This window comes from Pteronotus mesoamericanus, unplaced genomic scaffold (assembly GCF_021234165.1).
Source record: "Pteronotus mesoamericanus isolate MK-2021 breed Mesoamerican mustached bat unplaced genomic scaffold, CSHL_Meso_final scaffold_371, whole genome shotgun sequence".
NCBI classification, from domain to species: domain Eukaryota; kingdom Metazoa; phylum Chordata; class Mammalia; order Chiroptera; family Mormoopidae; genus Pteronotus; species Pteronotus mesoamericanus.
This window is the reverse complement of record NW_026555314.1, coordinates 2,900,016-2,923,926: the sequence shown is the minus strand read 5'-3', so window position 1 is coordinate 2,923,926 and position 23,911 is coordinate 2,900,016. Positions and strand designations below refer to the sequence as shown.

Genomic DNA, 23,911 nt, shown 5'->3' with positions numbered 1-23,911 from the left:
GGAACTGACTGTGAACTGGCCAGCCAGTCCCTCATTCACATGGTCCTCTTACCTGCACGGTGGGCGTGGAGATGCCTGGATCCTGGCCCTGACCCAGCTGATTGGCTCCCAGCGCGCTTCCGCAGGCAGGGCCACCTGCAGGCACACTGGCCGGTGGCTCCAGGGAACATGCAGGAGCTTATCTGTAAGGCCAGATACAGGGAGGTTGGGATGCCTGCCTGTGCAGGTGTTCGTGGGGAGGGCGTGGGATCATGGGGTTCTCTAGTTCTAGAGCCCTGGTTGGCTTTGTGGAGGGTGGGGACACTAAGCAGATGGGCTTGGAGCCCCCACTCCACAGGAGGGAACAGGTGGAGGGGTACCTTCAGGGGTAAAGGCAGGACTGTGCCTGTGTCCCTTCCCTGGGATGGTGCAGAGAGGACCGCAAAGATGGGTAAGGGGTTTCAGAAGTCTCTGGAGCTTTGAGCCTGTTTTCAAACTGCAAAAAGGAAGCAACCCTACTCCAGCAAAGGGTTTCTGGGCATGGGGGCTATAGAATTTAGTGAGGCGAGGGAGGGAGTGGGCCAGGCAGAGGCGCCCTACCCCCGCATCCTCAGGCCTCCAGGTAAAGCTCTAATCAGTAGCTGGCCACTTTGGGGACCCGCACACCCGGCGAGTCCGGGCCGCCACGCCCTCGGGCGCGCGCTCCCTGCCCGCGCTGGCCCAGGCCGTCATCCCCGCGGCTGCCTGCAGGGGCCGCCGACTCTTCAGAAATGCGCCGCCTTTGTCTGGGGCCGCGCAGCGCCGCTGCACCGGGCGTGCTGAGCGCCTCCTGCGGCCCGGCCTGCGCCCCCCGGCTTCGTGCCACCCGTCCCACCGCCCCGCGCTGCCCCGCCCCACTGCCCCGCGCTGCCCGCGCCCCTGCCCGGTCCCGGCCCCGGCCCGCGCCCAGGTGAGCGCCCCGCCCGCCGCGAGGCCCCGCCCCGGCCCGCCCCCGCCCCGCCCGGTCCCGGCCGGCGTGGGTACCGGGCGGGTTCCTCGCGCGTCAGACCACATGATCCCATAAAACATTCATCCGCTCCCGACCCACGTCGCCGCCGCCCTCGCCCTCCGCGCCGCGGCCCCGCCAGTTCATCCGACTGGCGGAGAGGAGCGCGCCCAGCCTCGTCCCGCGGCCGGGCCGGGGCCGGGCCGGAGCGGCGGCGCCTGGATGCGGACCCGGCCGCGGGAAGACGGGCGCCGGCCCCGAAGCGACTTTCGGTCCTCGACGCACCCTGCCCGACCCCGACGATGAAGAAAGCGTCCGGCAGAGGTGAGCGCCGCGCTGCGCCCGAGCGGGCCGCTGGGTGGGGCGCTGGGGTTGGGGAGACTGTCGGAGCTGCAGGGCGGGTCCCGGCTGCACAGACAGGAAGCAGGGTCAGAGGCGGCGGTGAGGGCCACCGCAGTGCCGCGCCGACTGGGGCCGCGGGTGCCCGGCTCCGGGAGGGCGGAGCCCGCGGCTGCAGGAAAAGTTGCCGCTTCCCGGGAAAGTTGGCGGCGGCGGCGGCGGAGCGGGAGGTAGCGGATCCGGATGGCCTCCGACGCCGGTCCGGGGCTGGGGTGGGGGCTGCCGACAGGAAGGGCGCGGTCTAGCCTTGAAGCACTCTGGCCGCGAAGGGGTTAATGAGCAGGTTTGCAGAAACGTGGGTACCGAGCAAGGGTGGAGGAGACGGCCTCCTCCACCCTTGCCCCGCGGACTCAGCTCTGGACCTCTCCTGTCTCTGGGGTCAGGCTGCAGCGCGATGAATGGGGGCGTTGGCAACGGCAGAGGGCGTGGGGTGCGGGGTTAGCCCTGCGCTGCCCCTTCAGGGGGCGAGCGATGAGAGGAGGCAGCCCGGCACCCCGCATCCGCAGCCAACGGGGCCCTTGCGGGGCTCTGCTGGGGGGCTCACAGCACCCCATCCCTGGAAGCCTTCATGGGGCCCCTCCCACTACCTGGGATGAGGCCCCCAGAGTGGGGGCTGGGGACCCAACTGCGTCCCCTGCCATGGTTCCCCCATGGGCTGCCCTGCTGGTGTCCACAATGCCGCAGGCTGCACACACGTTTCCTTGCACGTGCACGTGTCTACAAGGGCTGTCCACTTGCACACCGCGTGTGCACACGCATGCCAGGCTGCCCCAGTGTGCATGTGCACACATGCTGTGGGCGCACAACTGCATCCTCGCCCCCGCCTGCATGCCCACGGCCATACACACATGCACATAGCATGCTTGTTGTGATTTCCACATTGGCACATGCCAGGGCCCCTGAGCAGAACCCACTCCTGCACCTACACGCACATGTGTTGAGGGGGAGGCTATGGACAGCTGGCGCTCACAGACTGAGGAGGTGAGAAAACGGCTACAAGGTCCTGGACCCACCTCTGTCCACCAACCTCCATGTCCAGGAGTCTCCCCTTCCCTGCCCGGCAGGCCTCTGTGTGTGTGTAACTCAGTATGCATCTGAACATGTGTGTCTGCATGCATGACCGTGCGCGCCTGTGGACGCATCAGCATGCGTCTCTTGGCCTCTGGGTGCAGGTGCCCTGTGTGCCCAGGTGGGCTGTGGCCAGGTTCTGCCCGAATCTGTAGCGGAGGCCCTGGGAATGCGTGGGGGCCTCGTTCAGCGCACAGCCCAGGGTGTGAGGTGACAGGGTGCCCGGGCACTCCTCCCTTTCCCCCATGCTGGGGCAGCGGTGGCCGGTGGGGGCTGGGGCCCACCTGGACAGGAAAGGTCCATTTCAAATCTGGAGGTCAACACAGGGACAAATTGGCCAGACTCCCTGGCATGCTCAGCAGTGACTGCCGCTCAGCTCGGCTGGGTGTAGGTATGGGCCTGCCCCACGGCTGACCCAGGGTGACCTTAGGGAGGCTTTGACCCCAGTGCCGCGGTGTCTCCATGGTGAGGGGCTCCATGGTGTGCCACCTGCCTCAGGAGCTGTGTGGGACGCTGGGATAAGGGCGTCGGTGACTCGCTCTCGCTGCGGTCAACAGAACCCCCTGCCAGGGCTCAGTCCTCTGCCTGCTCCTCTTCCACCATCAGTGTCCTTGTCTGTAGAATGGGGACAAGCCAGTCACTTCCAAGGTGTGTGCGGGTGGGACCCGTGATCGAGCAGGCAGGGAGGCTGCCACTTCCCTTTGTCTGAGCCTGCCTTTCCCTCTGTACAGCGGGTGCCCGCGCCCCTCCCCCTCTGGTCGGAGTGAGGAAGAAGCAAGCTCCCACTCGAGGACAGACAGGTGGCGGTCCCTGGCTCCAGGGTGTGGGATGGCGGGAGAACGACAGCCTGGATTGGGTCTTGACCCTGCCACCCGTGGGGGGGGTATGACCTTGGTGGCACAGTTCACGCCCCTGTGCCTCAGTCTCCTCACGTGCAACATGGGCCAGAAGTTGGGATCCCTTCAGGGTTGTTAGAGGCCCTTCAAGGCCAAGGCCCCCACTGAGTTCTGACCCAGGCCTTCTATGTTCAAAATACCCAAAAAGACCACTGTCCCCCCCCCCCCGCCCCAGCCATTCCCACATAGGAATGCCAACAGACCCCTCCCACCTACCCATTTGCAGATCGGGAAGTGAAGGCCCCTACGGGTCACAGGGGAGTTGGGGGGGGTGGGCGAGTAGGGGGCCAGGCAGGGAGAGGGCACTGTTGAGATGAGAGGTGGCTACCTCCCTACATGCTCCCCAAGCTGGACCAGCGTCTCTGCTCTGCCCCTCACCAGCTGGGGCCTGCAGAGGCCCGGAGCCTCAATTTCTCTGTGTGTGAGGCCTAATGGTCAGCTGGGGCCCTGCAGTCAGGACTGGCCCCCTCCCTGAAGGGAGAGGCCGAGGGAAGGCAGCCGGCCCAGTGCGTCTTGACGAGAGAGACGGCCTGTGGGACACACTGGGGCTCTGGGGCCCTGCGGTCCCGGGAGGTGGAGGGCCAGCCGAGGCCTGTGCTGCTGTGCCCCCCAGGCTGTCTGACCCCCGCACCTTCCCTCTGCTGCCCCCGGGCCCACAGACATTGGGGCCCCCCTTGCTCCCTGCCCCGGCCTTGAATTCATGGCTTTGTAGCATAGCCATTTCTGGCAGCTGGTGCAGCACCAGGAGGGTCCTGGCTGGTGGAGGCGGAAGGAGCCCACCCCACCAAGGAGGAGGTTCCTGCCCTCCTGGGCCTGTGGCCAGAAAGCCTCCTTGAAGCCCTGGTCTGTGCATCTGGAGAGGGGTCGGGAGGACGGAGCACAAGGAAGGATTCAGTGACGGATGAGTGAATTTACTGAATGAGTGAATGGTGTGCGAGGGAATGAGCGTGTCAGTGACTGTGGGCGGACTGAGGGCCCTTGATTGCGCCTGATCCACACGTTCGTGCTGCCCCACGCCCCCCGCAGGTGGGCCCTGACTGATGACCCCCTCCCCTCCCCCCACCCTTCCAGGCAGGGCTGTCTGACCCTCTGTGGCCACCCGGGACCTGAGCCTCAAGGTCTGCAGGAGCCTGCCTGGCTGCCCCACCCCCAGCTGTACCCAGACATGCAGAGGGCCCGGCCTCTGCAGCCTCTGCACCCCTCAGTGTCCCCTGCCCTGTGGCCTGGCTGCTTCTGCACCCTCAAGCGGCCCAGTCCCAGACACTGCTTGCTCACCCAGATACCCATTCATTCTCTCATTTACTTATCCATTCATTTAATCGTTCATTCATTTGTTCTTGGACTGTCCACCCCTACCCTGAGCCAGGCAATTAAAGGAATGTGGCCTCTGGCCTCCCGAGTTTATAGGACTGAGCTCTGTAAAGGACAGATGGTCATGGAGCTGCAAATGGAAGCCTAGCCAGAGGACAGGCACACCGTCCACACCCCCTGCCTCTCCCTGCACCGTCACTGGAGTGCGTGGGCCCACCAAGTCCCACCATACGGGTGTTCTGTGCGGCAGTTTCTTCTTTTGTCACTGTATTTTAAACATTTTGCACATCGGGAACTATTCTTGTGCATCATGGGTTTAGCGGTGCGTGCAGAGCCCCTTCCTGAGGACGCGCCATTATTTATCTGGCTTTGCCTCGGCCTCTCACACTGCCCGTGGGTGCGTAGCCGGATGTGGGGAGACCCATGCCGCACATGCAGACCCCATCAGGTTCCCCGGAGGTGTGGTGAGATCCCCCTCCCAGGGGCCTGACCCCTCCCAACCTTTCCAGGGTGGGCTCTGCGGTTCTCGCTGGTAATGAGCGTGTATGTGACCATATTGATCAGGATTCCAGCTCCTGCACGTCCCGCCACCTCTCTCCTGCCCCCTTCTCTCAGCCTCTGCCTTCGCCCTGCAGCTGTCCGGACGGCCCTGTCTCCACGTGGGCCCGCAGCCTTGCTCCTACGGGGGAGAAGGGAGGAGGAGCCATCAGGCGCCCTCCCACAGCTTCTTGCCCCCACCATACACACACAGGACAGGGCAGCCGGGCCCGGGAGGTGCAGCTGACAGGCAGGGCAGGGGCAGACGTGCCAGAGGGGCCGTGGGGAGGTGCTGCCTGGGCAGAGGCCGGGTGGGCCTGACGGGCGGGGCCGGGCCGCTGGTGACGCAGGGAGCCTGGGTGGACGGGCTGGGGTGTCGGGAGTCGGTTCAGACAGCCTGCTCAGTGCCCCGGGAGGGCTCCTCTGCTCTGTGGTCTGCACCAGGGCGCCCCTAACTGGCCACCACAGATCACACTCCATGGAATTGAGGTGCCATGGAATGTTGGTGGGAAGTGAACAGGGGTTTTTTTGTCAAGCAGATTTGCGACCAGCTGGGTTAAGTAGTGCTGACAGAGCTCCTTGTGCCACAGGGTGTCTCAGGGCATTGGGTCTGCGAGCAGGGTGGGAAGGGGGCCCCTGGTGGACCCCTACGCAACACTGTGCAGCCTGGTGCACCCAGGAATTCATTCGGGGAAACAGTGACTAAGGTACCTCTGAGCGACTGTGAAGGGGCCTTGGAGCCCCCAGCAAAGGCACCCGGAATGGGTGGGCCATCTTCCACACACCCTGCAGCCACGGGACCCGGTGTGGGGGGGGCCACGCTCCTCCTGGCAGCGTGAGGCAATGTGCAAATTTAACCTTTGGGTTTATGACTCTATTTTTTTGCAGCAAATGTCACGGGAAATGTCAGGCTGAGGCTGAAGCCGGTAAGGGGCCCGTCGAGGAAGAGGGTGGAGTGCCGAGGGGCTCAGGCCAAGGCGGGGCTCCGGGGCCCTCACCTCCCCCCGGGAGCCCTCTCGGATTGCCCCTCATGTACCTGGGCCCAACACCGTGTCCTCGGTCTGTCCCAGCCAGGCCCTGTGACCTTGTTGAGATGTTGCCTTTATTTACCTGCTGCCAGGGCCCAGATGGGGCAGGCTCGGGGACCTGCCAGCAGTCTCCCCTCCAAGTCTGGGCAGCCGTTGGATCAGCCTGTGCCATGTCGGCTTGCTGTGTGACCTTGGGCAGCACCGCTCTTTCCTGGTCACCAGAGGCCTCATTCGTAATCTACAGCTGCTGACCGACTCAGTGCCTCCGTGGGTGGGAACGTGCTCCAAGTCCGAGGCATGTGGGTTGCTAGGCTTGGGGGGCGGGGGGGCGGTGGGGGACGGCTGTTGTCAGGACCGGCGGGGGCGGGAGGCTGGCGCCAGGCGTCCTGTGGCAGCTCCTGGCACACAGTAGGCGCGTCCAGCCTAAGTGGAGACTGAGCACAGGGAGCCAGGGCTGTGTGGGGGCTGCCACACCACCATTCTCTGCACCAGCCTTGCGCTGCCAGGGGAGGGCAGCCCATTTTCCAGCCCATCCCTTGGGCAGGGTGGGTCTGGGCAGCTCGAGGGTGGGACACTTACCCTTTGGGTGTGGCCTCCAGCCCACAACCACCTCCCATCTCCAAACTTGTGGCTGGAAGCAGAATTCCAGAGAAAGGCCAAACTGGCCAACCACCAGGACACACTGGGTGTCCCTTTGGAGCAACCCCGGGAGGGCTGTGGGGCCCAGGTCACACAGGAAGGGCTGCGTCCAGCTCTCCCGCCTGCCCCCGCAGAGCACCCCAGCCGGGAACCTGGGAGTGGCCCTCGTGCCCACCCCTCTCTTCCCAGAGCCCTGCCAACTTCCTTCCCCTGTGCCCTCCACAGTCTGCGTCTCTCCATGCGCGCTGGTGAGGCTCCCTGCTCTCCCAGGACACACTCAGCCCCGGCCCTTGTCCTCAGCGAGCACAGAGCGGGCTGACATGCCCCTGCCCAGCAACCGGAGCTCCCTGAGGGATGAGGCCGTCCAGGATGGTGGCCAGTGAGCCTGGTGGGGACCAGGCTGGTAGGCCTCCTTGGGGGCCCAGGCTAAGACTCTCAGGTCAACGGAAAAAGCAGCAGGCTGTCACTGACCCCCTGGTGCACGGAGCATCCGTGAGCATCCACTACCCCGGCACATGGGTGGCCTTTCCCACACAATGGGAACTGATGGAGAGGCTGAGAAGGGCATGGGATGTGGTTCCTGAGTACGGCCTGGCAGGTGATCCTCCACCGTCGTCTGCTGGGGAGGGCCCTTTCCGCCCCTGCGGGGATTGGCCGGGGTACACACTCAGGGTGGGGCTTGGGCGAGCTCTAGACAGGTCCTGGAAGGTCACTCACTTCTGCCTCCATTCTCTCGACAAATGCTTTCTCGCGTTATTTTCAGGCCATTGCTGTGTTCCACGGCTGAGTCCCCTAGATTCTTGAGACACCTTGCATGCCAAAGGCCTCCCAGATCCCAGGGAGACACCCCAAAGCCGATGAGGTCCCCAGAAGAGAGAAGTGCTGTGTGGGTGCCAGCAGGGTGGTGAGGACCTTGAGGCCTGCCTGTCCCCAAGGCCACAGTGCCCCTCAGTCTTTGGTGCTGGAGCTGCTCTCTAAGAGGGAGGGGCTCCCTGGAGGGGCAGGAGTTTGGAGGCTCCGGGACAGCCCACTGCACAGCGCGGAGCGGCGGGTGCTCCTGGGCTGGGCCCGGCCTGGCCTGTGCAGGGAGAGGAGGGGGTGGGGACAGATGAGGAGCTTGAGGGGGCCCAGGGGATAGCAGAGGGAGGGGGTGGGGACCTTGGACCAGGTGGCCGGTGTGGCGGCTGCTCCCGCCCGCCCAGCCCCAGCAGGGACCAGCCCACCGCGCGGTGCGTGCTCCGGGCAGCGTGGCCGTGGCTCCTGCCCAGCGGCCGTGTCCAGGCTGTCTTTCATCTCCCTGCCTCAGCCCCAATTCCTGTCAGGCAGAGGCTGACACGGGGACAGGTGTGACAAGTGTTTGGCTTCCTGTTTGAAAATTGGCAAAAGAAAAACTCTCCCCATAAAGATATTCTATCTACATACCTCCCGGATGTCACCAAGAGGACCTATCATGCCCGAGACAGATGGTGGCCCTAATGGACTCCATTCTTCACCTGCTGCCTGAGCCTCGGCCTGAGCCCTGGGCTGGCCTGAGGTGGGTGGTGGCGGGGTGTGTGCGAGCGTCCCTAAGGAGCCCTCCCTGAGCTGTGGCTTCCTGTCCCCCCCCAACTCCGCCTCCTTAACGCAGCCTGATATAGGTGTGACCATCCTCCTCAGTGACCAGGGGCCTGGGGGAGGGGGCATCTGTTCCTCAGGCAGGCGAGGGGGTGGGGTGGGGGCCGCAGACCTTCATGCTGCGGCAACGGCCCAGGGGGCCAGCAGCGTGCCCACTATCCCCACGTTGCCCTGAGGCCCAGGCCAGGTCAAGACCCCCCTGCATATCACTCACGCAGGACCCCTCGGGCCTCGCTGATGTCCTTCGCTGCCCTGTGGTGGGAGCCCATGGGCCATGACCGCAGCCACACTGAGCGGCTCTGCTTGTGCCCTGCCCCCGCTCCGCCCCCACGGCCCCATCATGGCGGAGTCCAGTGTTTGGGGCGGGCCTGAGGACGGGCGCCTCGGCAGGGCTGCGGTGTGGGAGGGGGGCAGGTTTGGAAGGGTCCCCCCTCTGAGGGGTGGTGTGGGGGGGTTCTGGGGAGGAGAGCCCTCCGAAGGGGGTGTTTCTGGGAATAAGGAGGGCATTTCAGAGGGGTCTCCCTGAGCGAAGGCAAGGCCCAGTGCTCCTGTTGGGGCCGGGGCCTAACCAGCGTGAGGCTGCATCAGGCACCGCAGGCCCTTTCTAGCTGTGACTTGACCTCCCCTCTCTCAGAGGAGAGAGTGGTCCCTGCTGGGAGCAATACGAAGCAGCCCTTAGATGCTCCCCCAAGGTGGGTGGGCCGGGCATTTCCCGTGCACCCACTGTGCGCCCGCCCACATGAGCTGTGTGGCCTCTCCACCCCCGGTGAGCTGGGTCTTGTCACCTCTGTTCGGCAGCTGAGGCAGTGGTTCCATGAGGTTCTGGGAGACCTGCCTGATTCCCCACCAAGGCGGAGCCCTGGGCAGGGACCCCACGGCACGGGACACCCGGAAGGGGGTCCTGCTGCTGACATAGCCTCACTCGCCCTTCCCAGGGCCGAGTTTGTGCCATTTGTTCCGTCTGTCCAGCATCAGCACACGAGACCAAACGGAACAAACGGCAAGCACTTCTGATTTCACTGGTTTGTGTGCATTATCCTGAGAGAAAATTTGGAAAAATATAGCACGTTTTTAAGAAAGGAGTTATATTAATCAGCAGGCTGTCATAACAAAATACCACAGACTGGGTGGCTTAAACAACAGAAATCATTTTCTCACAGCTCTGGAGGCTGGGAGTCGGAGAGCAGGGCGCCGCAGAGTCGGGCTCTGGTGAGGGCTCTCTAACTGGCTTGCAGGCAGCCGCCTTCCCTCTGGGCCCTCACAGGGATGGCCCGAAAACCAGGTCCCGCGGCTCTTCTAAGGGCTCCGATCCCATTGGGGGCCACACCCCAGGACCTCGTTAACCCTAGTCACCTGACCAGCACCCCAGGGACTCTCCTGGGCCCGGACATCCTCGGACAATGCTGCCTCTCACGGGCTTGAAACGTCTGCAACTTGCCCGCAGAGGTGGGCATTTCCTGCATTCATGTGCCAAGCGTGTATGGAACACCCACGGTGGGCTGGGCACCACACTGGGCAGGGGACCAGGTCTGTTTGACCTGGGCCTGGGCTCACGCTGAGGACCCTCCTGTGTTGAGCTGGAGGAGGAATGGGGATGGGGGCAGGGTGTTGTGAAATCATTGGGAAAATTTTTAGGAAAAAGGCAAATGCCTTTTCAGGCTTAATAAAGCCAAGCCCTGGTTGGCCTGGGCAGGGAGGTAGGAGAGGCCAGCAGGGTCCTCGGCTGGGTAAAAAGTCCAGCTGCCCTGGTCCTCGGGCTCCGCGGGGACAGAATAGAATAATGTGGCCTGCAGGTGGCCGGCCATGGCTATCCATGCCCGTGGTGGTCCCCAGCAAGGCCTTGGGCTTCGGGAGCCCTTCCTCCTGCCTGATCCTTGGCCCCAGGGGCATCAGTGCCCTGGGTCTGTGGGGTGGGGGGTGGGCCTAGCTTCTTTTGGAGCTTCCAGCAGGTGCAGGGTTTGGGGAGACCATGCTGGGGTACCTGCACTGACCTCTCCCGCATCCCCAGGGCAAATGCGGACAAAATGAGGCCACCCGCCCTGGCCCCACCCGCAGGGCAGCCGACCCCTCCTGCTGCCCGAGGAGTGCCAGGCACAGCAGCAGCCGCAGGAAGCAGCCGAAATACACTGACCTGTTTTCCAGGAGGCAGCGGCGCCTTCCTCTCCCACCCTCGATGGTGAGAAGCCGCCAACAATTTCCATCCCAAATTGATTTCAAATAAGGAAGAGTAATCACACACAATCATATAGGAATAATTTATCACTTGTTAATAAAAGAGCAATTACTTATTCACGTCGCCCCTGCCTGCGTGCCGTGGGTTTGGTTGCAGAGATGTGATTAGGCCTCTCAGAGAAGCCAAAGGGAGCTTGTCTGTGCTCGGCCGGCCGTGGCCAGGCTGAACGCTCCCGGGGGCCTCAAATGCAAGAGGCCCCCTGCTGGGCTTATCCACCAGACCCCCTGCTCCTGAGGGTCCTCAGCGTGGGGGAGGGGGCTCGAATCTAGAGGGTGGGATCAGGGTAGAGGTTAAGAGGGGTCAGGAGAGGTGGCCGCCTGGTGGCAGCAGAGCTGTGGACACCTGAGCACACAGGTGGATTTCCCAGCTGGAAGCTGCCCCGTCAGGTGTCTGGGTTGCTGAGGCTTCTGGAGCCAAGAGCCTGGAGCGTCCCTGGGTTCTGGGGGCATCCTCAGCCACCCTTGGCTGGGCAGGAGCTGAAGAGCCTTGTCCCTGCCCCGGACACCAGGTCAAGCTCTGCTGGACCTCCCAGAGCCCCGCTTTCTCCTGCATCTTGAAGACACCTACTTCTGACCCATGTTCATCTCTGCCTTCTGACACATGCACTTCATTTTCTTCTTTCTATTTATCTCTGTCTCTGAGATTTCATTGCCAAACATGCAGGCTTTTTAGAAAGACAACGCTGTGGTCAACCATGTCTTGTTCAAAGTTAAAACCTGCCCCCAGCCCTCAGAGGCCGGTCTGGACAATCAGTCTGCAGTCCCGGGATGCAGCTGCGTGTGCTTGTTCCTTGCTTTTCCAAGCGGTCCCCTTCACGTTTCCATGGCCCCGACCCCAGCTCCCTCTTCTTCAGCATCTTCCCCAGCGTCTTTCTAACGTCAGCTAAATTCATAGCTGGTGTTTCTTAACCCCAGTCACATAAATAAATGCTCTTTGCCGCCCAGCCACAGAGGGGTATTTTGGTGACCTTACCATTCTTGTATGGCCTTTTGTTTTTCCTGGAGTTTACGGTTGACTTTGTCTTTTTTTCCTCTTGTTTCATCTGCCACCCTAATGGGCTTCCTCTTCTCCACGTCAGGCATTCTACTGGTTTTCTTCACATGGGCCAGAGAGCTATGGACCCCTGGCAGCTGACTTCCCGTCATCACCCAATGTTTCTTGAACCTTTTGCTTTCCTCCTTCAGAGTTTATGTTCTGTTTTAGCTGAAGCACACCCCCAAGAAACTCTCTAAGGAAAACACAGTGAAGAATCATTCTGAGTCCTTGAATGTCAGCAAATCTACTCAAGTGGCATCGGCCTGGTCCAGAATTCCACATTGGAAATGGGTTCCGCTCACAGCTGTGAAGCCACAGGAATGAACAAATTGGCACTCAGTGTGCGTGGAGAAATCTGAGGCCACGTTGCTTTTTCTCAGGGTGTTCAGGACTCTCTTGACCTTCAGATGCCTGAAGTCACATGGTGAATGTCATTTGTTGTGCTAGGCACTTGCCCAGTGGAGGGCCAGGTCTTCTGCTCTGGGAGATTTTCTGGTATTATTTCTTTGATAATTTTTTTCTCCTCTATTTTCTCTTTCTGAAACTCCCAATAAGAGAGATGTTGGACCTATGTATTTGTCTTCTGAAAATCATCATCCTTTCCCCTCTTTCTTTCTTTCTTTCTTTTTTTTTTTTTTGTTTTTCTTTCTCTAAGACTTCCTTGACCTTGCTTTCCAACACTTCTATTGATTTTTTTTTTTATTTTAGCAATTCTATTTTTAACTTCCAGGCACTCTTCTTGTTTTCCGATGGCTCCTTGTTCATAGCACCCTGTTCTTGTTTTAAATCCTCTTCTATCCTTGCAAGGGCTCTGACTAGATTTTTCTAACTTGCGTCTGGTCCCCGCGCTGCCTCTGCTTCCTTTAGAGCCATTTTTGCCTCTTGTCTCCATTGGTGCCTTTTGACACCTGATTTCCTGGTTGCACTTGGTAGGGAAGCACTAAAGGGGATTGGATGCTCTGCTGAGAGCTGGGCTTGTTGACGTAGGATTTGGGCGACCCAGCGAGAGCCACTGCAGGCGAGACCATTTCTCTGGGTGTTTCTTCAGGGCAGCCGCCCCGACGCCCTGCTCCTTGCCCCGCTCAGCACGTACACTTCCCCATCATCGTGGGTCTGAGGGACGCATGCATCTCCCACACGGGCCGTGGGAGGGCAGGGAAGTGGGCCAACGAGCATGCCAGTGCTGCCCGAGCAGCAGCCTGACTCGATGCTGAGTGCAGACAGGGCGCTCTCGTGAGGCGAGACAGGCAGCGGCCCTGGGCTCCGGGCCTGTCTGCAGCGAGTCTGCTCTCCACTGAGGCTGAGCCCGCTGGTGGCGGGGAGGCAGCTCCAGGCGAGCTGTAGCTCAGCCTGGCTGCGGTGCCCGCCTCCTTCCCTGTCACAGCCTCTCCTGGATGAATCAGGGCTGTCAGGCCAGGCTGCGGCGGCCGGAAGCGGGCCGTCAGCGTGGCTCCGGGATGCTGTCTCTGGACCTGGGGTGGGTCTCACTCACCTGAGACAGGGCTGGCCATGTCAGACCAGCAGAGGCCCCCGCTGGCCTCTGCAGAGGCAGAACTCTGGGCCCAGGTGTGGGTGTCTCGTGGGGCTTCCAGGCTGGAGGCACCCTGGGGCCTCAGGGAAGCAGAAGCCGACCGCCGCCATCCTCACATCACTCAGGAAACACTCAGAGCATGTGGGCAGCTTCCCTGGCTGCTCAGGAAGGGACACAGAGCTCACATCCGAGCCCAAAGCTGCCGGACCCCGGGGCCTGCCTCAGCAGCCCATGGAGCAGGAGACGTGGGCCTTGGACAGAGGACAGGGCACTGTGGGCATCAGGGACCCCACAGCCTGCTGGCCCGCTGCAAGGGTGGGGGCCAGTTGCCCCTTCCTGCTCTGTGCGTCTCTGGGACTCGGGGCCTGCTCTGGTCTCCTGGGACTGTGGGGGTGGAGTCTGGGACCCTGTCCCCGGCCTCGCTGGTGCCCTGTGGTCACCTAACCTCTCTAAGCCTCACTGCCATGCTTGAGGAGTGGCGCTGACAGCCACCAATCAGTGTGCTGTGGGATGTGGTGAAACTTTGGAACAAGGGGAGCCTCCCTGCATTCCCAGGGAGGCCAAGGTCCCATTTCTCCCCTTCCTTCCTGCCCTGCCCCGGGGGTCTGACGGTGGGCTGACAGGAGACAGGCTCAGCTAAGGAGCCGCTCTGCAGCATCAGGGCACGGACGTTGGAATGGGGTGTCCCTGGGCCACTGCTCTGCTCAGGAACGTCTGGTGGCCACCCGGCCCCGGCCCACCGTTCACTCGCCTCTGGGGCTCCCTGCCCGCGTGTGAGGCTGGCTGCGTTCCAAGTGGGCCCCTGGCAGCCTGTGAGCCCAGGGCCTTGCACAGGGCTGATGCAATGCCTCCACGGTTCACTTTCCATTCAAGACCCTGGCTGTGGGCCCGTGGGATGGCTTGGGAAGCCCGATTCCAAGGAGACCCCACCCTGCAGTGCCTCTCTCCTTCCCTAGGCCAAGTCACCCCATCTTCGTACTTACATGGGTCGGTCCCGTCAACCTGGGAAGCGCATCAGAACCGACCAGCCGCTCCTCCTCCTCCCAGCCCGAACAGACAGGGTGATGCTGGGCAGTCCATGAACGCCCCTCAGGGCTGCCTGGCTGCAGGGCCCCCAGAGGAGGGCACATTACCCTGCGGGGGGTGCTGGGTTGGCATGGAGGGTTGTGGCCCGAGCCCCCCCGCCCCCGCAGAACTTCCTCCCTGCAGGCACATCTCCCTGAAGTGCCACCCTCCTCCCTGCCTCCGTGTGCCCGGTGACACCCGCTCCTCACGGCCAGCTCTGTTCTGGGCTTTAAGTCATCCTCTTCTGTGAGTGTTTGATGGCCAGCCTCCTGACAGCCTCCTTAGCAAAATAATTGTTCTTCTGTTGACCCGCTTGCTGTTTCAGGCCCGCCTTCTCTCCTCGCCCCACTCCAGCCCCATGCGACGCTGCCAGGCTCTGTCCCTTCCAGCTGTGTGGTCTCAGCCGCACCGCAGCCTCCTCTAGCCCTGGGTTTCCTTTCATCACGCGGGGGTTTGAGGGACCTCCGTGAGGCCGGGGGGGAGGGGGGAAGCAGCAACACCCACAGGCGGCAGGTGCTCACCATGCTCCCATCACAAGCCAGGTCGGCAAACTATTTTTCCAAATGGCCAAATACTAAGTAATTTCAGCCCTGTGGGCCACGGGGTGTGTTGGGCCGTTCCACTCCGCTGGGGTAGCACTGGAGCAGCCACAGTAAGCACACAGGCAGGGCCACCTGCCCACAACAGGTTATCCACCAAGACAGGCAGCGGCCCGTGGGCTGGTTCGCCGGATGCTAGTGCAACAAGGGGCACAAGGGCCCATAGGCTCTGACGGGTTACAATTTGGCCACCTGACCATGGCACCCTGGCCTTGCCTGGTGGTGACTCAAGTAGGAGAATCTCAGGCTGAGGAGGGTCGGTCACTGCCCGATCCCCCGGAACGCACTGGATCCCATGACGCTCACCAGCGCACACTGGGCTTCTCCGCGGTCTCAGCAGGCGCTGTTCCACGCTCACCACTGCAGCTCAGTTTCGGATCCCCGGGCTCCCTGCAGAATGTGAAACCCTTCGCAGAGGCCCGAGCCTCCCCGGGCTGGTGTTTATGAGAGCTCGGCTCTTCTGAGACAGCGCAGGTGGGCCGCCACCCGACTGCCCCTCCAGACTGGGGCTGGCCCCGGAAGGCAGAGAGGCAAGGGCCTCCCAAGACATGCACTTGTCTTGTCATAGCAGAATAAATCTGGCTCAAAAAGAGGCTGTCTGCCTGCCTGTCGGTGATTGTCTGACAAGTGCTGAGGGCACGTGGGGCTCTGCCCTCCTGTCCTCTCCTCCACCGGCCTTGGTTCCTGGGAGGGGCTCCCCGGTTTGCCCAGCCTCACGCTAGCTAGCCCTCTGCTGTTCAATGACTCACCCCTGTGCCCTGAGCCACCCAGGCCTCAGCAACTGAAGGCCCAAGAGTGTACTCCTATACTATGCACCCCGAGTGTGCATTCCTACAGTGTACACCCCAAGTATGCGTTCCTACTGTGTGCATCCTGATAGTGTGCCCCTGCACTTTGCTCTGTAGGCAGCTGATGCTCAAAAGAACATCAGCTTTGTGTGAGTGGCAGATGCAGGGTCCTGGGAAGAGGAGGGACGGGTGGGGGAGGAAGGCAGCCCAGCACCACAGGCACTGCCAGGCCAGGCACTCAGTCCTGCACAGGAGCAGGTGGTGGGAAGGGGTCAGGGCGGGCACGTGGGAGGGGGGCAGCAGTGCCCCTTCCCTGAGCCCCCTGGGCAGGGGCATGTCGGCCACCAGCCGGCTCTTCATTAGTGTTCTCTGGGAGCCCAGGCCTGTGATGGCCGTTGGAATCAATTAGCCAGGGGACTGTGATGAACGGGTTGAGGAAGCAGAGTTCTCCAGGTAATTAGGCAGCAGGTGCTTGTGGGTGTCCTGGCGAAATGGCAAGGATGCTGGCTAAGTCTCTGGAGGGGGTCAAGGGGGATGGATTTCCAGCTGGACAGAGCCCCCAGATGCTGGCGTTCGACCCCTAGCATGGGGGTCCCTGGGTGGGGACCCAGGCAGGCGGGCATGTGGAGATGGGTGGGCTGGGCAGGGCAGGGCTCCAGAGCCGTCCAGGCCAGAAGCCCAGCCCTATCCAAGCCTCCAGGCCAAGGATCCTGATCATCAGCCCGTCTGCCTGGACCCCTCCCTTGGCATTCCCTGGTGTCTGGAGCCAGGTGGTGTTCTGTGGCACCTTCGATTCCCCGTGCAGCACATGCCACATGATAGGGTGACCGTCTGTGGGCCTCCTATGCCTGGATCACAACTTTCACAAGCCAAGGCCTGTGTCCTGGTCTCAGGCCCGCAGCGCCCAGTGTATCACTTGATGCAGTTTGCAGAGCAGGTGCGGGTTACAGGAGGGCAAGGCCCCAGGCACAGGGCATTCCCTCGGCCTCCAGCTCTCTGGTGGGCCAGGCCCCACCCTGCAGACCTCAGCTTCCTTGACTTGAAAGGGGCCCTGGGTTGCCCTTCCAGGTGCTGTATGGACCGGAAATTTTGAGGGAGAATGGAGCTTGGGTTTGAGGTGAGGCTGATGGGTAAGGTGGGGGTGGGGGAGCCTTAACCCTTCACTGCCCAGCAAGGCCGTTTGGACCTGGCCCTCCCCGGGGGCCGCTGCCCTGAAAAGATTGACGAGGGCACAATGGGCAGCAGGGTGTTCGCCACACCCCTTCAAGGGTGGGCTGCCCCCTCCTGGCGCTGGGGAAGGGGCCTGGGAAACGCCGTTGCCCCTGTGCCTGTCTGTGGGCCCCAGGACAAATGGAAGGTAGAGGGGGAGTGTGAGAAACGAGTGAAGATGGGGTACAGATGGAAGACAGAGGATAGGTGGGGGAGCCCCTGGTTGGTGGAGGGCTGGCGGCGGGAGGGGGGCGGCGGGGGAGAGCAGGCAGAGGGGAGGGGTGCGGGCGCAGCGCTGCCCGCCCGGACCCTCTGCGGCATGTGGACTCCGCTGGCTCCGCCCCCGCCTGGAGCTATTTCTGGCCTTGGTGTGCTGAGCTGTGGCCTCCTGTTCTGCCTTGTAACTGCGGTCTGTGACGTGACCCTGTAAGGGATGTTCTTGGTATTCGAGCGGATCCCATGTGGACTGACCACCCTGTGTGAGGAGGGACCATAGCTGCCCAGCCCCTCCTCAGCCTACTGATCTCAGCCTCCTGGGGTGGAGTGGGGCAGGCAGCAGCTCAGAGGCTCCCTGGGAATGCCCCCCCAGCCACCAATGGCACAGGGGGAGCCACGTGCCCTGGCAGCTGTCCACGTCCTCACAGCCTGGGCCCCGTCCCTGCTGAGGTCACACGGTAGCCACTCTCCAGGCTTGGGCTGATGCATCGGAGCTCCTTCCCCCTCCCACCTTGCCTCCTGGACCTGGCCCAGTGGGAGCAGGTCCGGGCCTAACTACTCATTGCCTCAGTTTCCTAATCTGTAAAATGGGCTCATGATACTGAAAATTGCTTCTTATGCAGCTTGGACTCACACCTTTTATACCAGCTGGTGGACCCTGGTAACAGCCCCCGAGGTGGGAGGTGGGAGTCTCTGCGACCCCACTGCAGTATGGGAGCCTCGAAGCCCAAGGGCGCGGAACCAGTGTTCCGGGACCCTCGGCTCCAGCCCTGTGGCCTCGCTGGGTAGGGGCAGACGCATCCTCACGGGACCTCAGGGGAGCTGTGCCCCTGCGCACCTCAGCTCAGGTTGGGGGGCCCCTGGCGTGGTGGGGACCAGGACGCGCACCAAAGACACCTCCCCCGTGCCTGCTATCCCTACTCCTGAGCTGCTGACCTCAGCCACTGCCTCCCGACGACCGCTGGCTCCTGCACCTGGTGGTCCGTCCCCAGAGTTTCCCGCCCCTCCTGGTTCCCCTCCCTCTTCCTCCTCTCCTCCCTCCTCTCTGTTCCTTGCCAGGTTCCCATCTTCCCTGTCCCAACACAGTGACCATGAAGGGGAACCTACGTCCCTTGCTGCACAGGAGCTGGGCAGGGTGGGCAGTGCGGGTGTCCCGTGGGGCGCGCCCAGGCCTGACGCCCCCCAGGCTCCTGGGGCGTTGGCTCTGTGACCTCCTTGGCTGTCATTTCTGCCCCGTTTGGTTGCCCGGACAGGAAAGGCTGCAACTAGTATCCAGTGTCTGTCCTACCCACCCCAGGCAAGAGCGGCCAGTCCTCCCCAACCATGGCCCTTGCGCCCACCGTTTCTGAGCCAGACCCGGGCTAAGGCAGGAGCCGCTCCGTGTGCAGGGTGCTGTGCTGAGGCCCGAGGAGAGAGAACAGGCTTTGCGGTAGCAGGAGAGGGGCTGGTTTGGGTTTGTGTGTAGCTCAGGTGGCCTGGCGGCCTGGGGTGGGGCCATGACGGTGACAGGGGCCTCGAGGGTGTGCTGTGCGCTGGTTGCCGGTGTGCGCCGTAGTCTCCGTGCGCGCGCCGTGGTCTCCGTGCCCGCCGGGCCGAGCCACAGCAGGGCTGTTTTCCCACCACGTGCGCCGCAGGCAGGCTGGCGCTGGTGCTCACTGAGGACGGAGACACAGTGAGGCTGGGCACAGGTGGGTGATGCGGCTGAGGGTGGGTGGGCGACCCGGCTGCAGCCAGGGTCCGGCGGGGTGGGGCGTGGCCTGGGGCCTCTGCTGGGCGAGGGGAGCAGCAAGGGCGCAGGCCTAGGAGCCAGAGAGGCCGGGCTCCGGGGCCTGCAGAGGCCAGGGAGATGGGGGTCAGGGCGAAGGCAGAGGCTGAGGGGACAGGTGGGAGAACGGGATGGGGAAGGTGGGGAGACGGTGCAGCGGAGGTTTTTTAGGGCTGGGAGGGGCTGCAGTCCACAGTGGGCGTTGGAGGGGTCAGGTGAGTGACTGGGTCCAGCCCCTGGGGTGGGGTCAAGGGATGCCCTCCCATTACCTGGCTTGGTCTCCGGGGTCCCCAGGGCCCCTGCTATGAATTTGAACCCACTCTGCAAAGTTTGGGTTTGAATAGCTCATAAAAAAGATGCCCCCTTCTGCTTGCTCAGCAGAGGGGTTGCCATGGAGACCAGCGGGCAGGCCCCAAGGGGGACTGGGCTGGAGCCAATTACTGTGGCTGCGCGGGGAGAGAGCCCACCGCCGGCTCTTGCACTGACTGCGGGACCCATGCCGAGGGACCGCACCTCAGAAGTTGGTTTCCGAAAACCAGTTGGCTCAGCGGGAATGGAACCGTGTCTTTCTGCCTGACACCCGCTTCCTGGCAGGACTGAGCCACTCGGCTGCTCTGCCAACTACCCCCACCCACGGGGGCTCGGCCAAGCCCCAGAACCTCGCCTGGGGCATTCTCAGAGCAGGTGTAGCCCCAAGCTCACAGGCTCCTGGGGGCCAGGCTGGCGCGGGCTGGAGGTCTGACTGAGCAGCCGGCCCCCATTTCCAGTGAAGTCAGCTGAACCTGACACCGACCTAGCTCCTGAACGAAAGCTGCAGGCCCGGGAGCCACGAGACACTGTGCGACAGTAATGTCTCTGGCTCGGTGAGGTGGCAGGCTTGGTCACGATGGGGAGCTGGGGACACAGGCGGTCTGTGGTGCGGCCTGCTCTGTGGCGTGGTGTAGTTGGTGGCATGGCATAGTCATGGCGGGACCCGCCCTCGGTGCTGCTGAGGTAGGATCAGAGCCTGGCCCGGTGAGTATCTGGGGCGCCACCCCACCCCCCCACTCACACACCCTGGGTCTCAAAGACAGGAAGTGCTGTTTTCCTAGCACAGTTACCTCCCCTGGCAGCAGGTGAGATGCTGGTGGGGGCTAGCATAATGAGGCCTGACTTCCCGAGGAGGCCCCGTGAGGAGAGAGCCAGGGAGGATGTCAGCAGTATAAATAGAACAACTGCCGAAGAAATGCCCCTCTCAGCCTCCCACGCATGGCCAGCCCAGGAGGGATACCCAGGGCTTGGGGGGTTCTGGACCCGGCCTGCCTCTCTGCATCCCCGTCCTGGGGCTGCCATGTCCCCTGCAGCCAACAGGGGGGAGAGGAGGTCCCCAGACTGCAGGGAGGGGGCATGCAGGACCTGGGGACCACCAGAGTCTGGGAGGGCACACCCTTGTGATTACTGCACACGCCAGCCTGCTGGGGTCTGAGCTTAGGGTGAGCATCTGGACCAGCCCAGGCAGGGAGGACGCAGCATGGGTGGGACACCCCAAGGCCATGGTTAAGGTGGAGAAAGCTAGCCTGGGTCCTCTTCTTCCTCCGGCCCCATCCCAGCACCTAGCCAGCTTATGCCTGCAGAATCCCGCTCTTAGCTAGCTGCCGAGGAAGGTGTTTGCTGTCAGTGAAGGTGTTAGCTGATAACTCAAATGTTAGCTGATAAGCCGTAACCTTCCCAGGGGTATTCACATTTTAATAGACTCACTCCTAGAGGCAGAAAGAACTTGCAGCACTCAAAGTCGGGAGCGCTCACAGTGGGCAGATGGGCACTGAGCTTAGAATTGTGTGTCCCTCCTGATGAGACCAGGGCTGCCTCGCCTCAGGAGGGGCTCCTGCCTGGTGTAGTCACCAGCGAGGCCCCAGGTGTGTCTGGCCCCTCAATGGAGGAGGAGGAATAGGGGCGTAGCCACCTGAGGCTGGAGTGGGACCCCTGAGAGCGTGTCTGATGGGAGGGTTGAGGGCGACTGGGATTGTGCAAAGATTGTTGGGCTGGTGAGGAGTAAGCTTCTTGCCTGGGGAAGAGATCAAACAGCGAATGAGGCTGCGGGGAGGAGGCTACAGGAGGTGTTTCATGCCAAGGCAGGAAGCTCCCTGAGCGGCTGTGAGTCTGTGCGGAGGAGGGAACAGACTGCCTGAGGGGACTCGCCCTTCAGAGCCATGGACCTGCCTGCCCTCAGATGTCCAGCCTCCGGATCGTGACAGTGAATTGCTCGGGGCCTGTTGGTGGGACCCCAGGCCCCTGCAGGAGAGTCCCTGGAGCCTGCAGCTCCCGGCCCCGCCGAGGCACCTGCAGTTTCCTCCTTAGAGCTGCGGTGGTGAGGCCTCCTCAGAGTTGGGGCCGCCCGGGGCCTGAGCATGGCCCGTAGCCTGGGCAGGGCACACGGTCTGAGCCACAGCGCCCCACCCCTGTAGCCGCAGAAGGCCCAGCAGCGGACTGCCTGGCAGGCCTGGGCATGGGCCTCAGCTCAGAGCTGCTCTGCAGGAGCCCTGCCAGCCTGGCCCTCGAGTGTTTGCCGAGAGCCTCTCTCCCAGCCTAGCTTGTGGGCCGCTGGGGCCAGGGACAGTGCTGGGGCCAAAGGGACAGTGGGAAAGCCCCGGGGACTGTGCTAGCGTGAGTCCCAAGAAGGTGTCTGCAGGTGTGAGCGACCCTCCTGGGAGGCCTCTGCCAGGACCCGGCTAACCCGAGCGGCGGGGCTGCGGTCATGCCGGCTCGCGTGCTGGGGCTCTGCGCAGGGTGGTGTGGGGCATTGGCAGGCAGGGTTTCGGGCTGGAACAGCCCGGCCTCTGGCCAGGGCCCGTGGGGGCGGGGCCCTGGTGGCTCAGGGCCCTGGTGGCTCAGAGCCCTGGGGCCTTGGTGCAGTTAGTGGGGGCTCAGCTGAGCCAGGCAGGACCCCAAAGGGGGAGTCGTTGGCGTGCCTCAGGCCAGAGGTGTTGCCGGGAGGGCTGTCGCCGGACAGCCCAAGTTCCCTGAGCACGTTTCCGGCTGAGGTTGGAAGGTCGGCCTCCAGCACCAAGGCCCTGCCTGCTTCCAGGGCGTGTGTGATTCTCCCAGCAGGTTTTGGTGCAACAGCTTTCACGTGGCAGGTAGGGCAGGGTTCCCAGCACCTGAGCCTCCAGGGGTGGCAGCATGTCCTGGGGCGGCCTGGTTCCAGCACAACCCCCACCTCATGGGGCTCCCTGCCAGCTAACTGCCTTCTCCTCTGCCCACAGGGAGCCAGCTACTGGCCTGGGTGCTGTGGCTGCAGGCATGGCAGGTGGCAGCTCCGTGCCCGGGAGCCTGCGTGTGCTACAATGAGCCCAAGGTAACCACCAGCTGCCCGCAGCAGGGCCTCCAGGCCGTGCCCACCGACATCCCGGCGGCCAGCCAGCGCATCTTCCTGCACGGCAACCGCATTGCACACGTGCCGGCGGCTGGCTTCCGTGCCTGCCGCAACCTCACCATCCTGTGGCTGCACTCGAACGCGCTGTCCCGCATTGACGCCACCGCCTTCGCCGGCCTGACCCTCCTGGAGCAGCTGGACCTCAGCGACAACGCACAGCTACGGGCCGTGGACCCCACCACTTTCCATGGCCTGGGCCGCCTGCACACCCTGCACCTGGACCGCTGTGGCCTGCAGGAGCTGGGCCCCGGCCTGTTCCGTGGCCTGGCTGCCCTGCAGTATCTCTACCTGCAGGACAACGGGCTGCAGGCACTGCCGGATGACGCCTTCCGAGACCTGGGCAACCTGACGCACCTCTTCCTGCACGGCAACCGCATCCCCAGTGTACCCGAGCGCGCCTTCCGGGGCCTGCACAGCCTCGACCGCCTCCTGCTGCACCAGAACCGCGTGGCGCGCGTGCACCCACACGCCTTCCGCGACCTTGGCCGCCTCATGACGCTCTACCTGTTTGCCAACAACCTCTCGGCCCTGCCCGCGGAGGTCCTGGCACCCCTCCGTGCCCTGCAGTACCTGCGGCTCAACGACAACCCCTGGGTGTGCGACTGCCGGGCCCGCCCGCTCTGGGCCTGGCTGCAGCAGTTCCGGGGCTCCTCGTCCGAGCTGCCCTGCAGCCTGCCCCGACACCTGGCTGGCCGAGACCTCAAGCGCCTGGCGGCCACCGACCTAGAAGGCTGCGCCGTGCCTGCTGGGCCTTCCCGTCCCATCTGGACTGGCGGGCCTACCGACGAGCAGCTGCTGGGGCTTCCTAAGTGCTGCCAGCCGGAAGCTGCAGACAAGGCCTCGGTGCTGGAGGCCGGCAGCCCAGCCTCAGCGGGCAATGCGCTCAAAGGGCGTGTACCGTCCGGCGATGGCCCTCCCGGCAACGGCTCTGGCCCGAGGCACATCAATGACTCCCCCTTTGGGGCCCTGCCGGGTTCCGCTGAGCCCCCGCTAACCGCACTGCGGCCCCAGGGCTCTGAGCCACCGGGACCCCCCACCGTGGGGCCTCGCCGGAGGCCAGGCTGTTCCCGGAAGAACCGTACTCGCAGCCAGTGCCGTCTGGGCCAGGCGGGCAGCGGGGGCACCGGGGGCGGCGGTGCTGCCGACGCAGAGGGCTCAGGCGCCCTTCCTGGCCTCACCTGCGGCCTCGCCCCCCTTGGCCTTGCACTGGTGCTGTGGACTGTGCTGGGACCCTGCTGACCAGCCCCGATCGAGAGCCAGGCCTTTCTCACTAGCCAGGTGTGTGTACATACGGGGTCCCCTCCACGCTGCAGCCAGCACCGGGGAGCAGGTGCCGTCCCTGATGGACGCCTTCCACCCACCCACCCCATTTCCACTCCATCATGTTTACAGGGAGCAGTGGCCGTGTTTGTTCCAGAACACCGCCTCCCGCCCGGACTGCGGGATAGAGAAATATGCATTTTATTTTACTTGTGTAAAAATATTGGGCAATGTGGAATAAAGAGCTCTTTTTTCAGCTGTGGCCTCTCAGGCTGTGGGTGCTGTGGGCAGTGAGAGGCGAGGTGGGCCCTGGAGGTGTGGCCCTGCCGCAGCCACAGCCAC

The 23,911-nt window shown here is 63.2% G+C and overlaps 1 protein-coding gene across 1 annotated transcript; it reads left to right on the top strand.

Moving 5' to 3' along the window:
• The first annotated feature begins 1,226 nt into the window (after positions 1–1,226).
• On the top strand, positions 1,227–23,699 carry RTN4R (reticulon 4 receptor). Its single transcript, XM_054592648.1, has 2 exons — positions 1,227–1,288; positions 22,140–23,699. Exons 1-2 carry the CDS (start codon positions 1,267–1,269, stop codon positions 23,546–23,548), a joined length of 1,431 nt encoding a protein of 476 aa, XP_054448623.1. The 5' UTR covers positions 1,227–1,266; the 3' UTR covers positions 23,549–23,699.
• Positions 23,700–23,911: the final 212 nt, after the last annotated feature.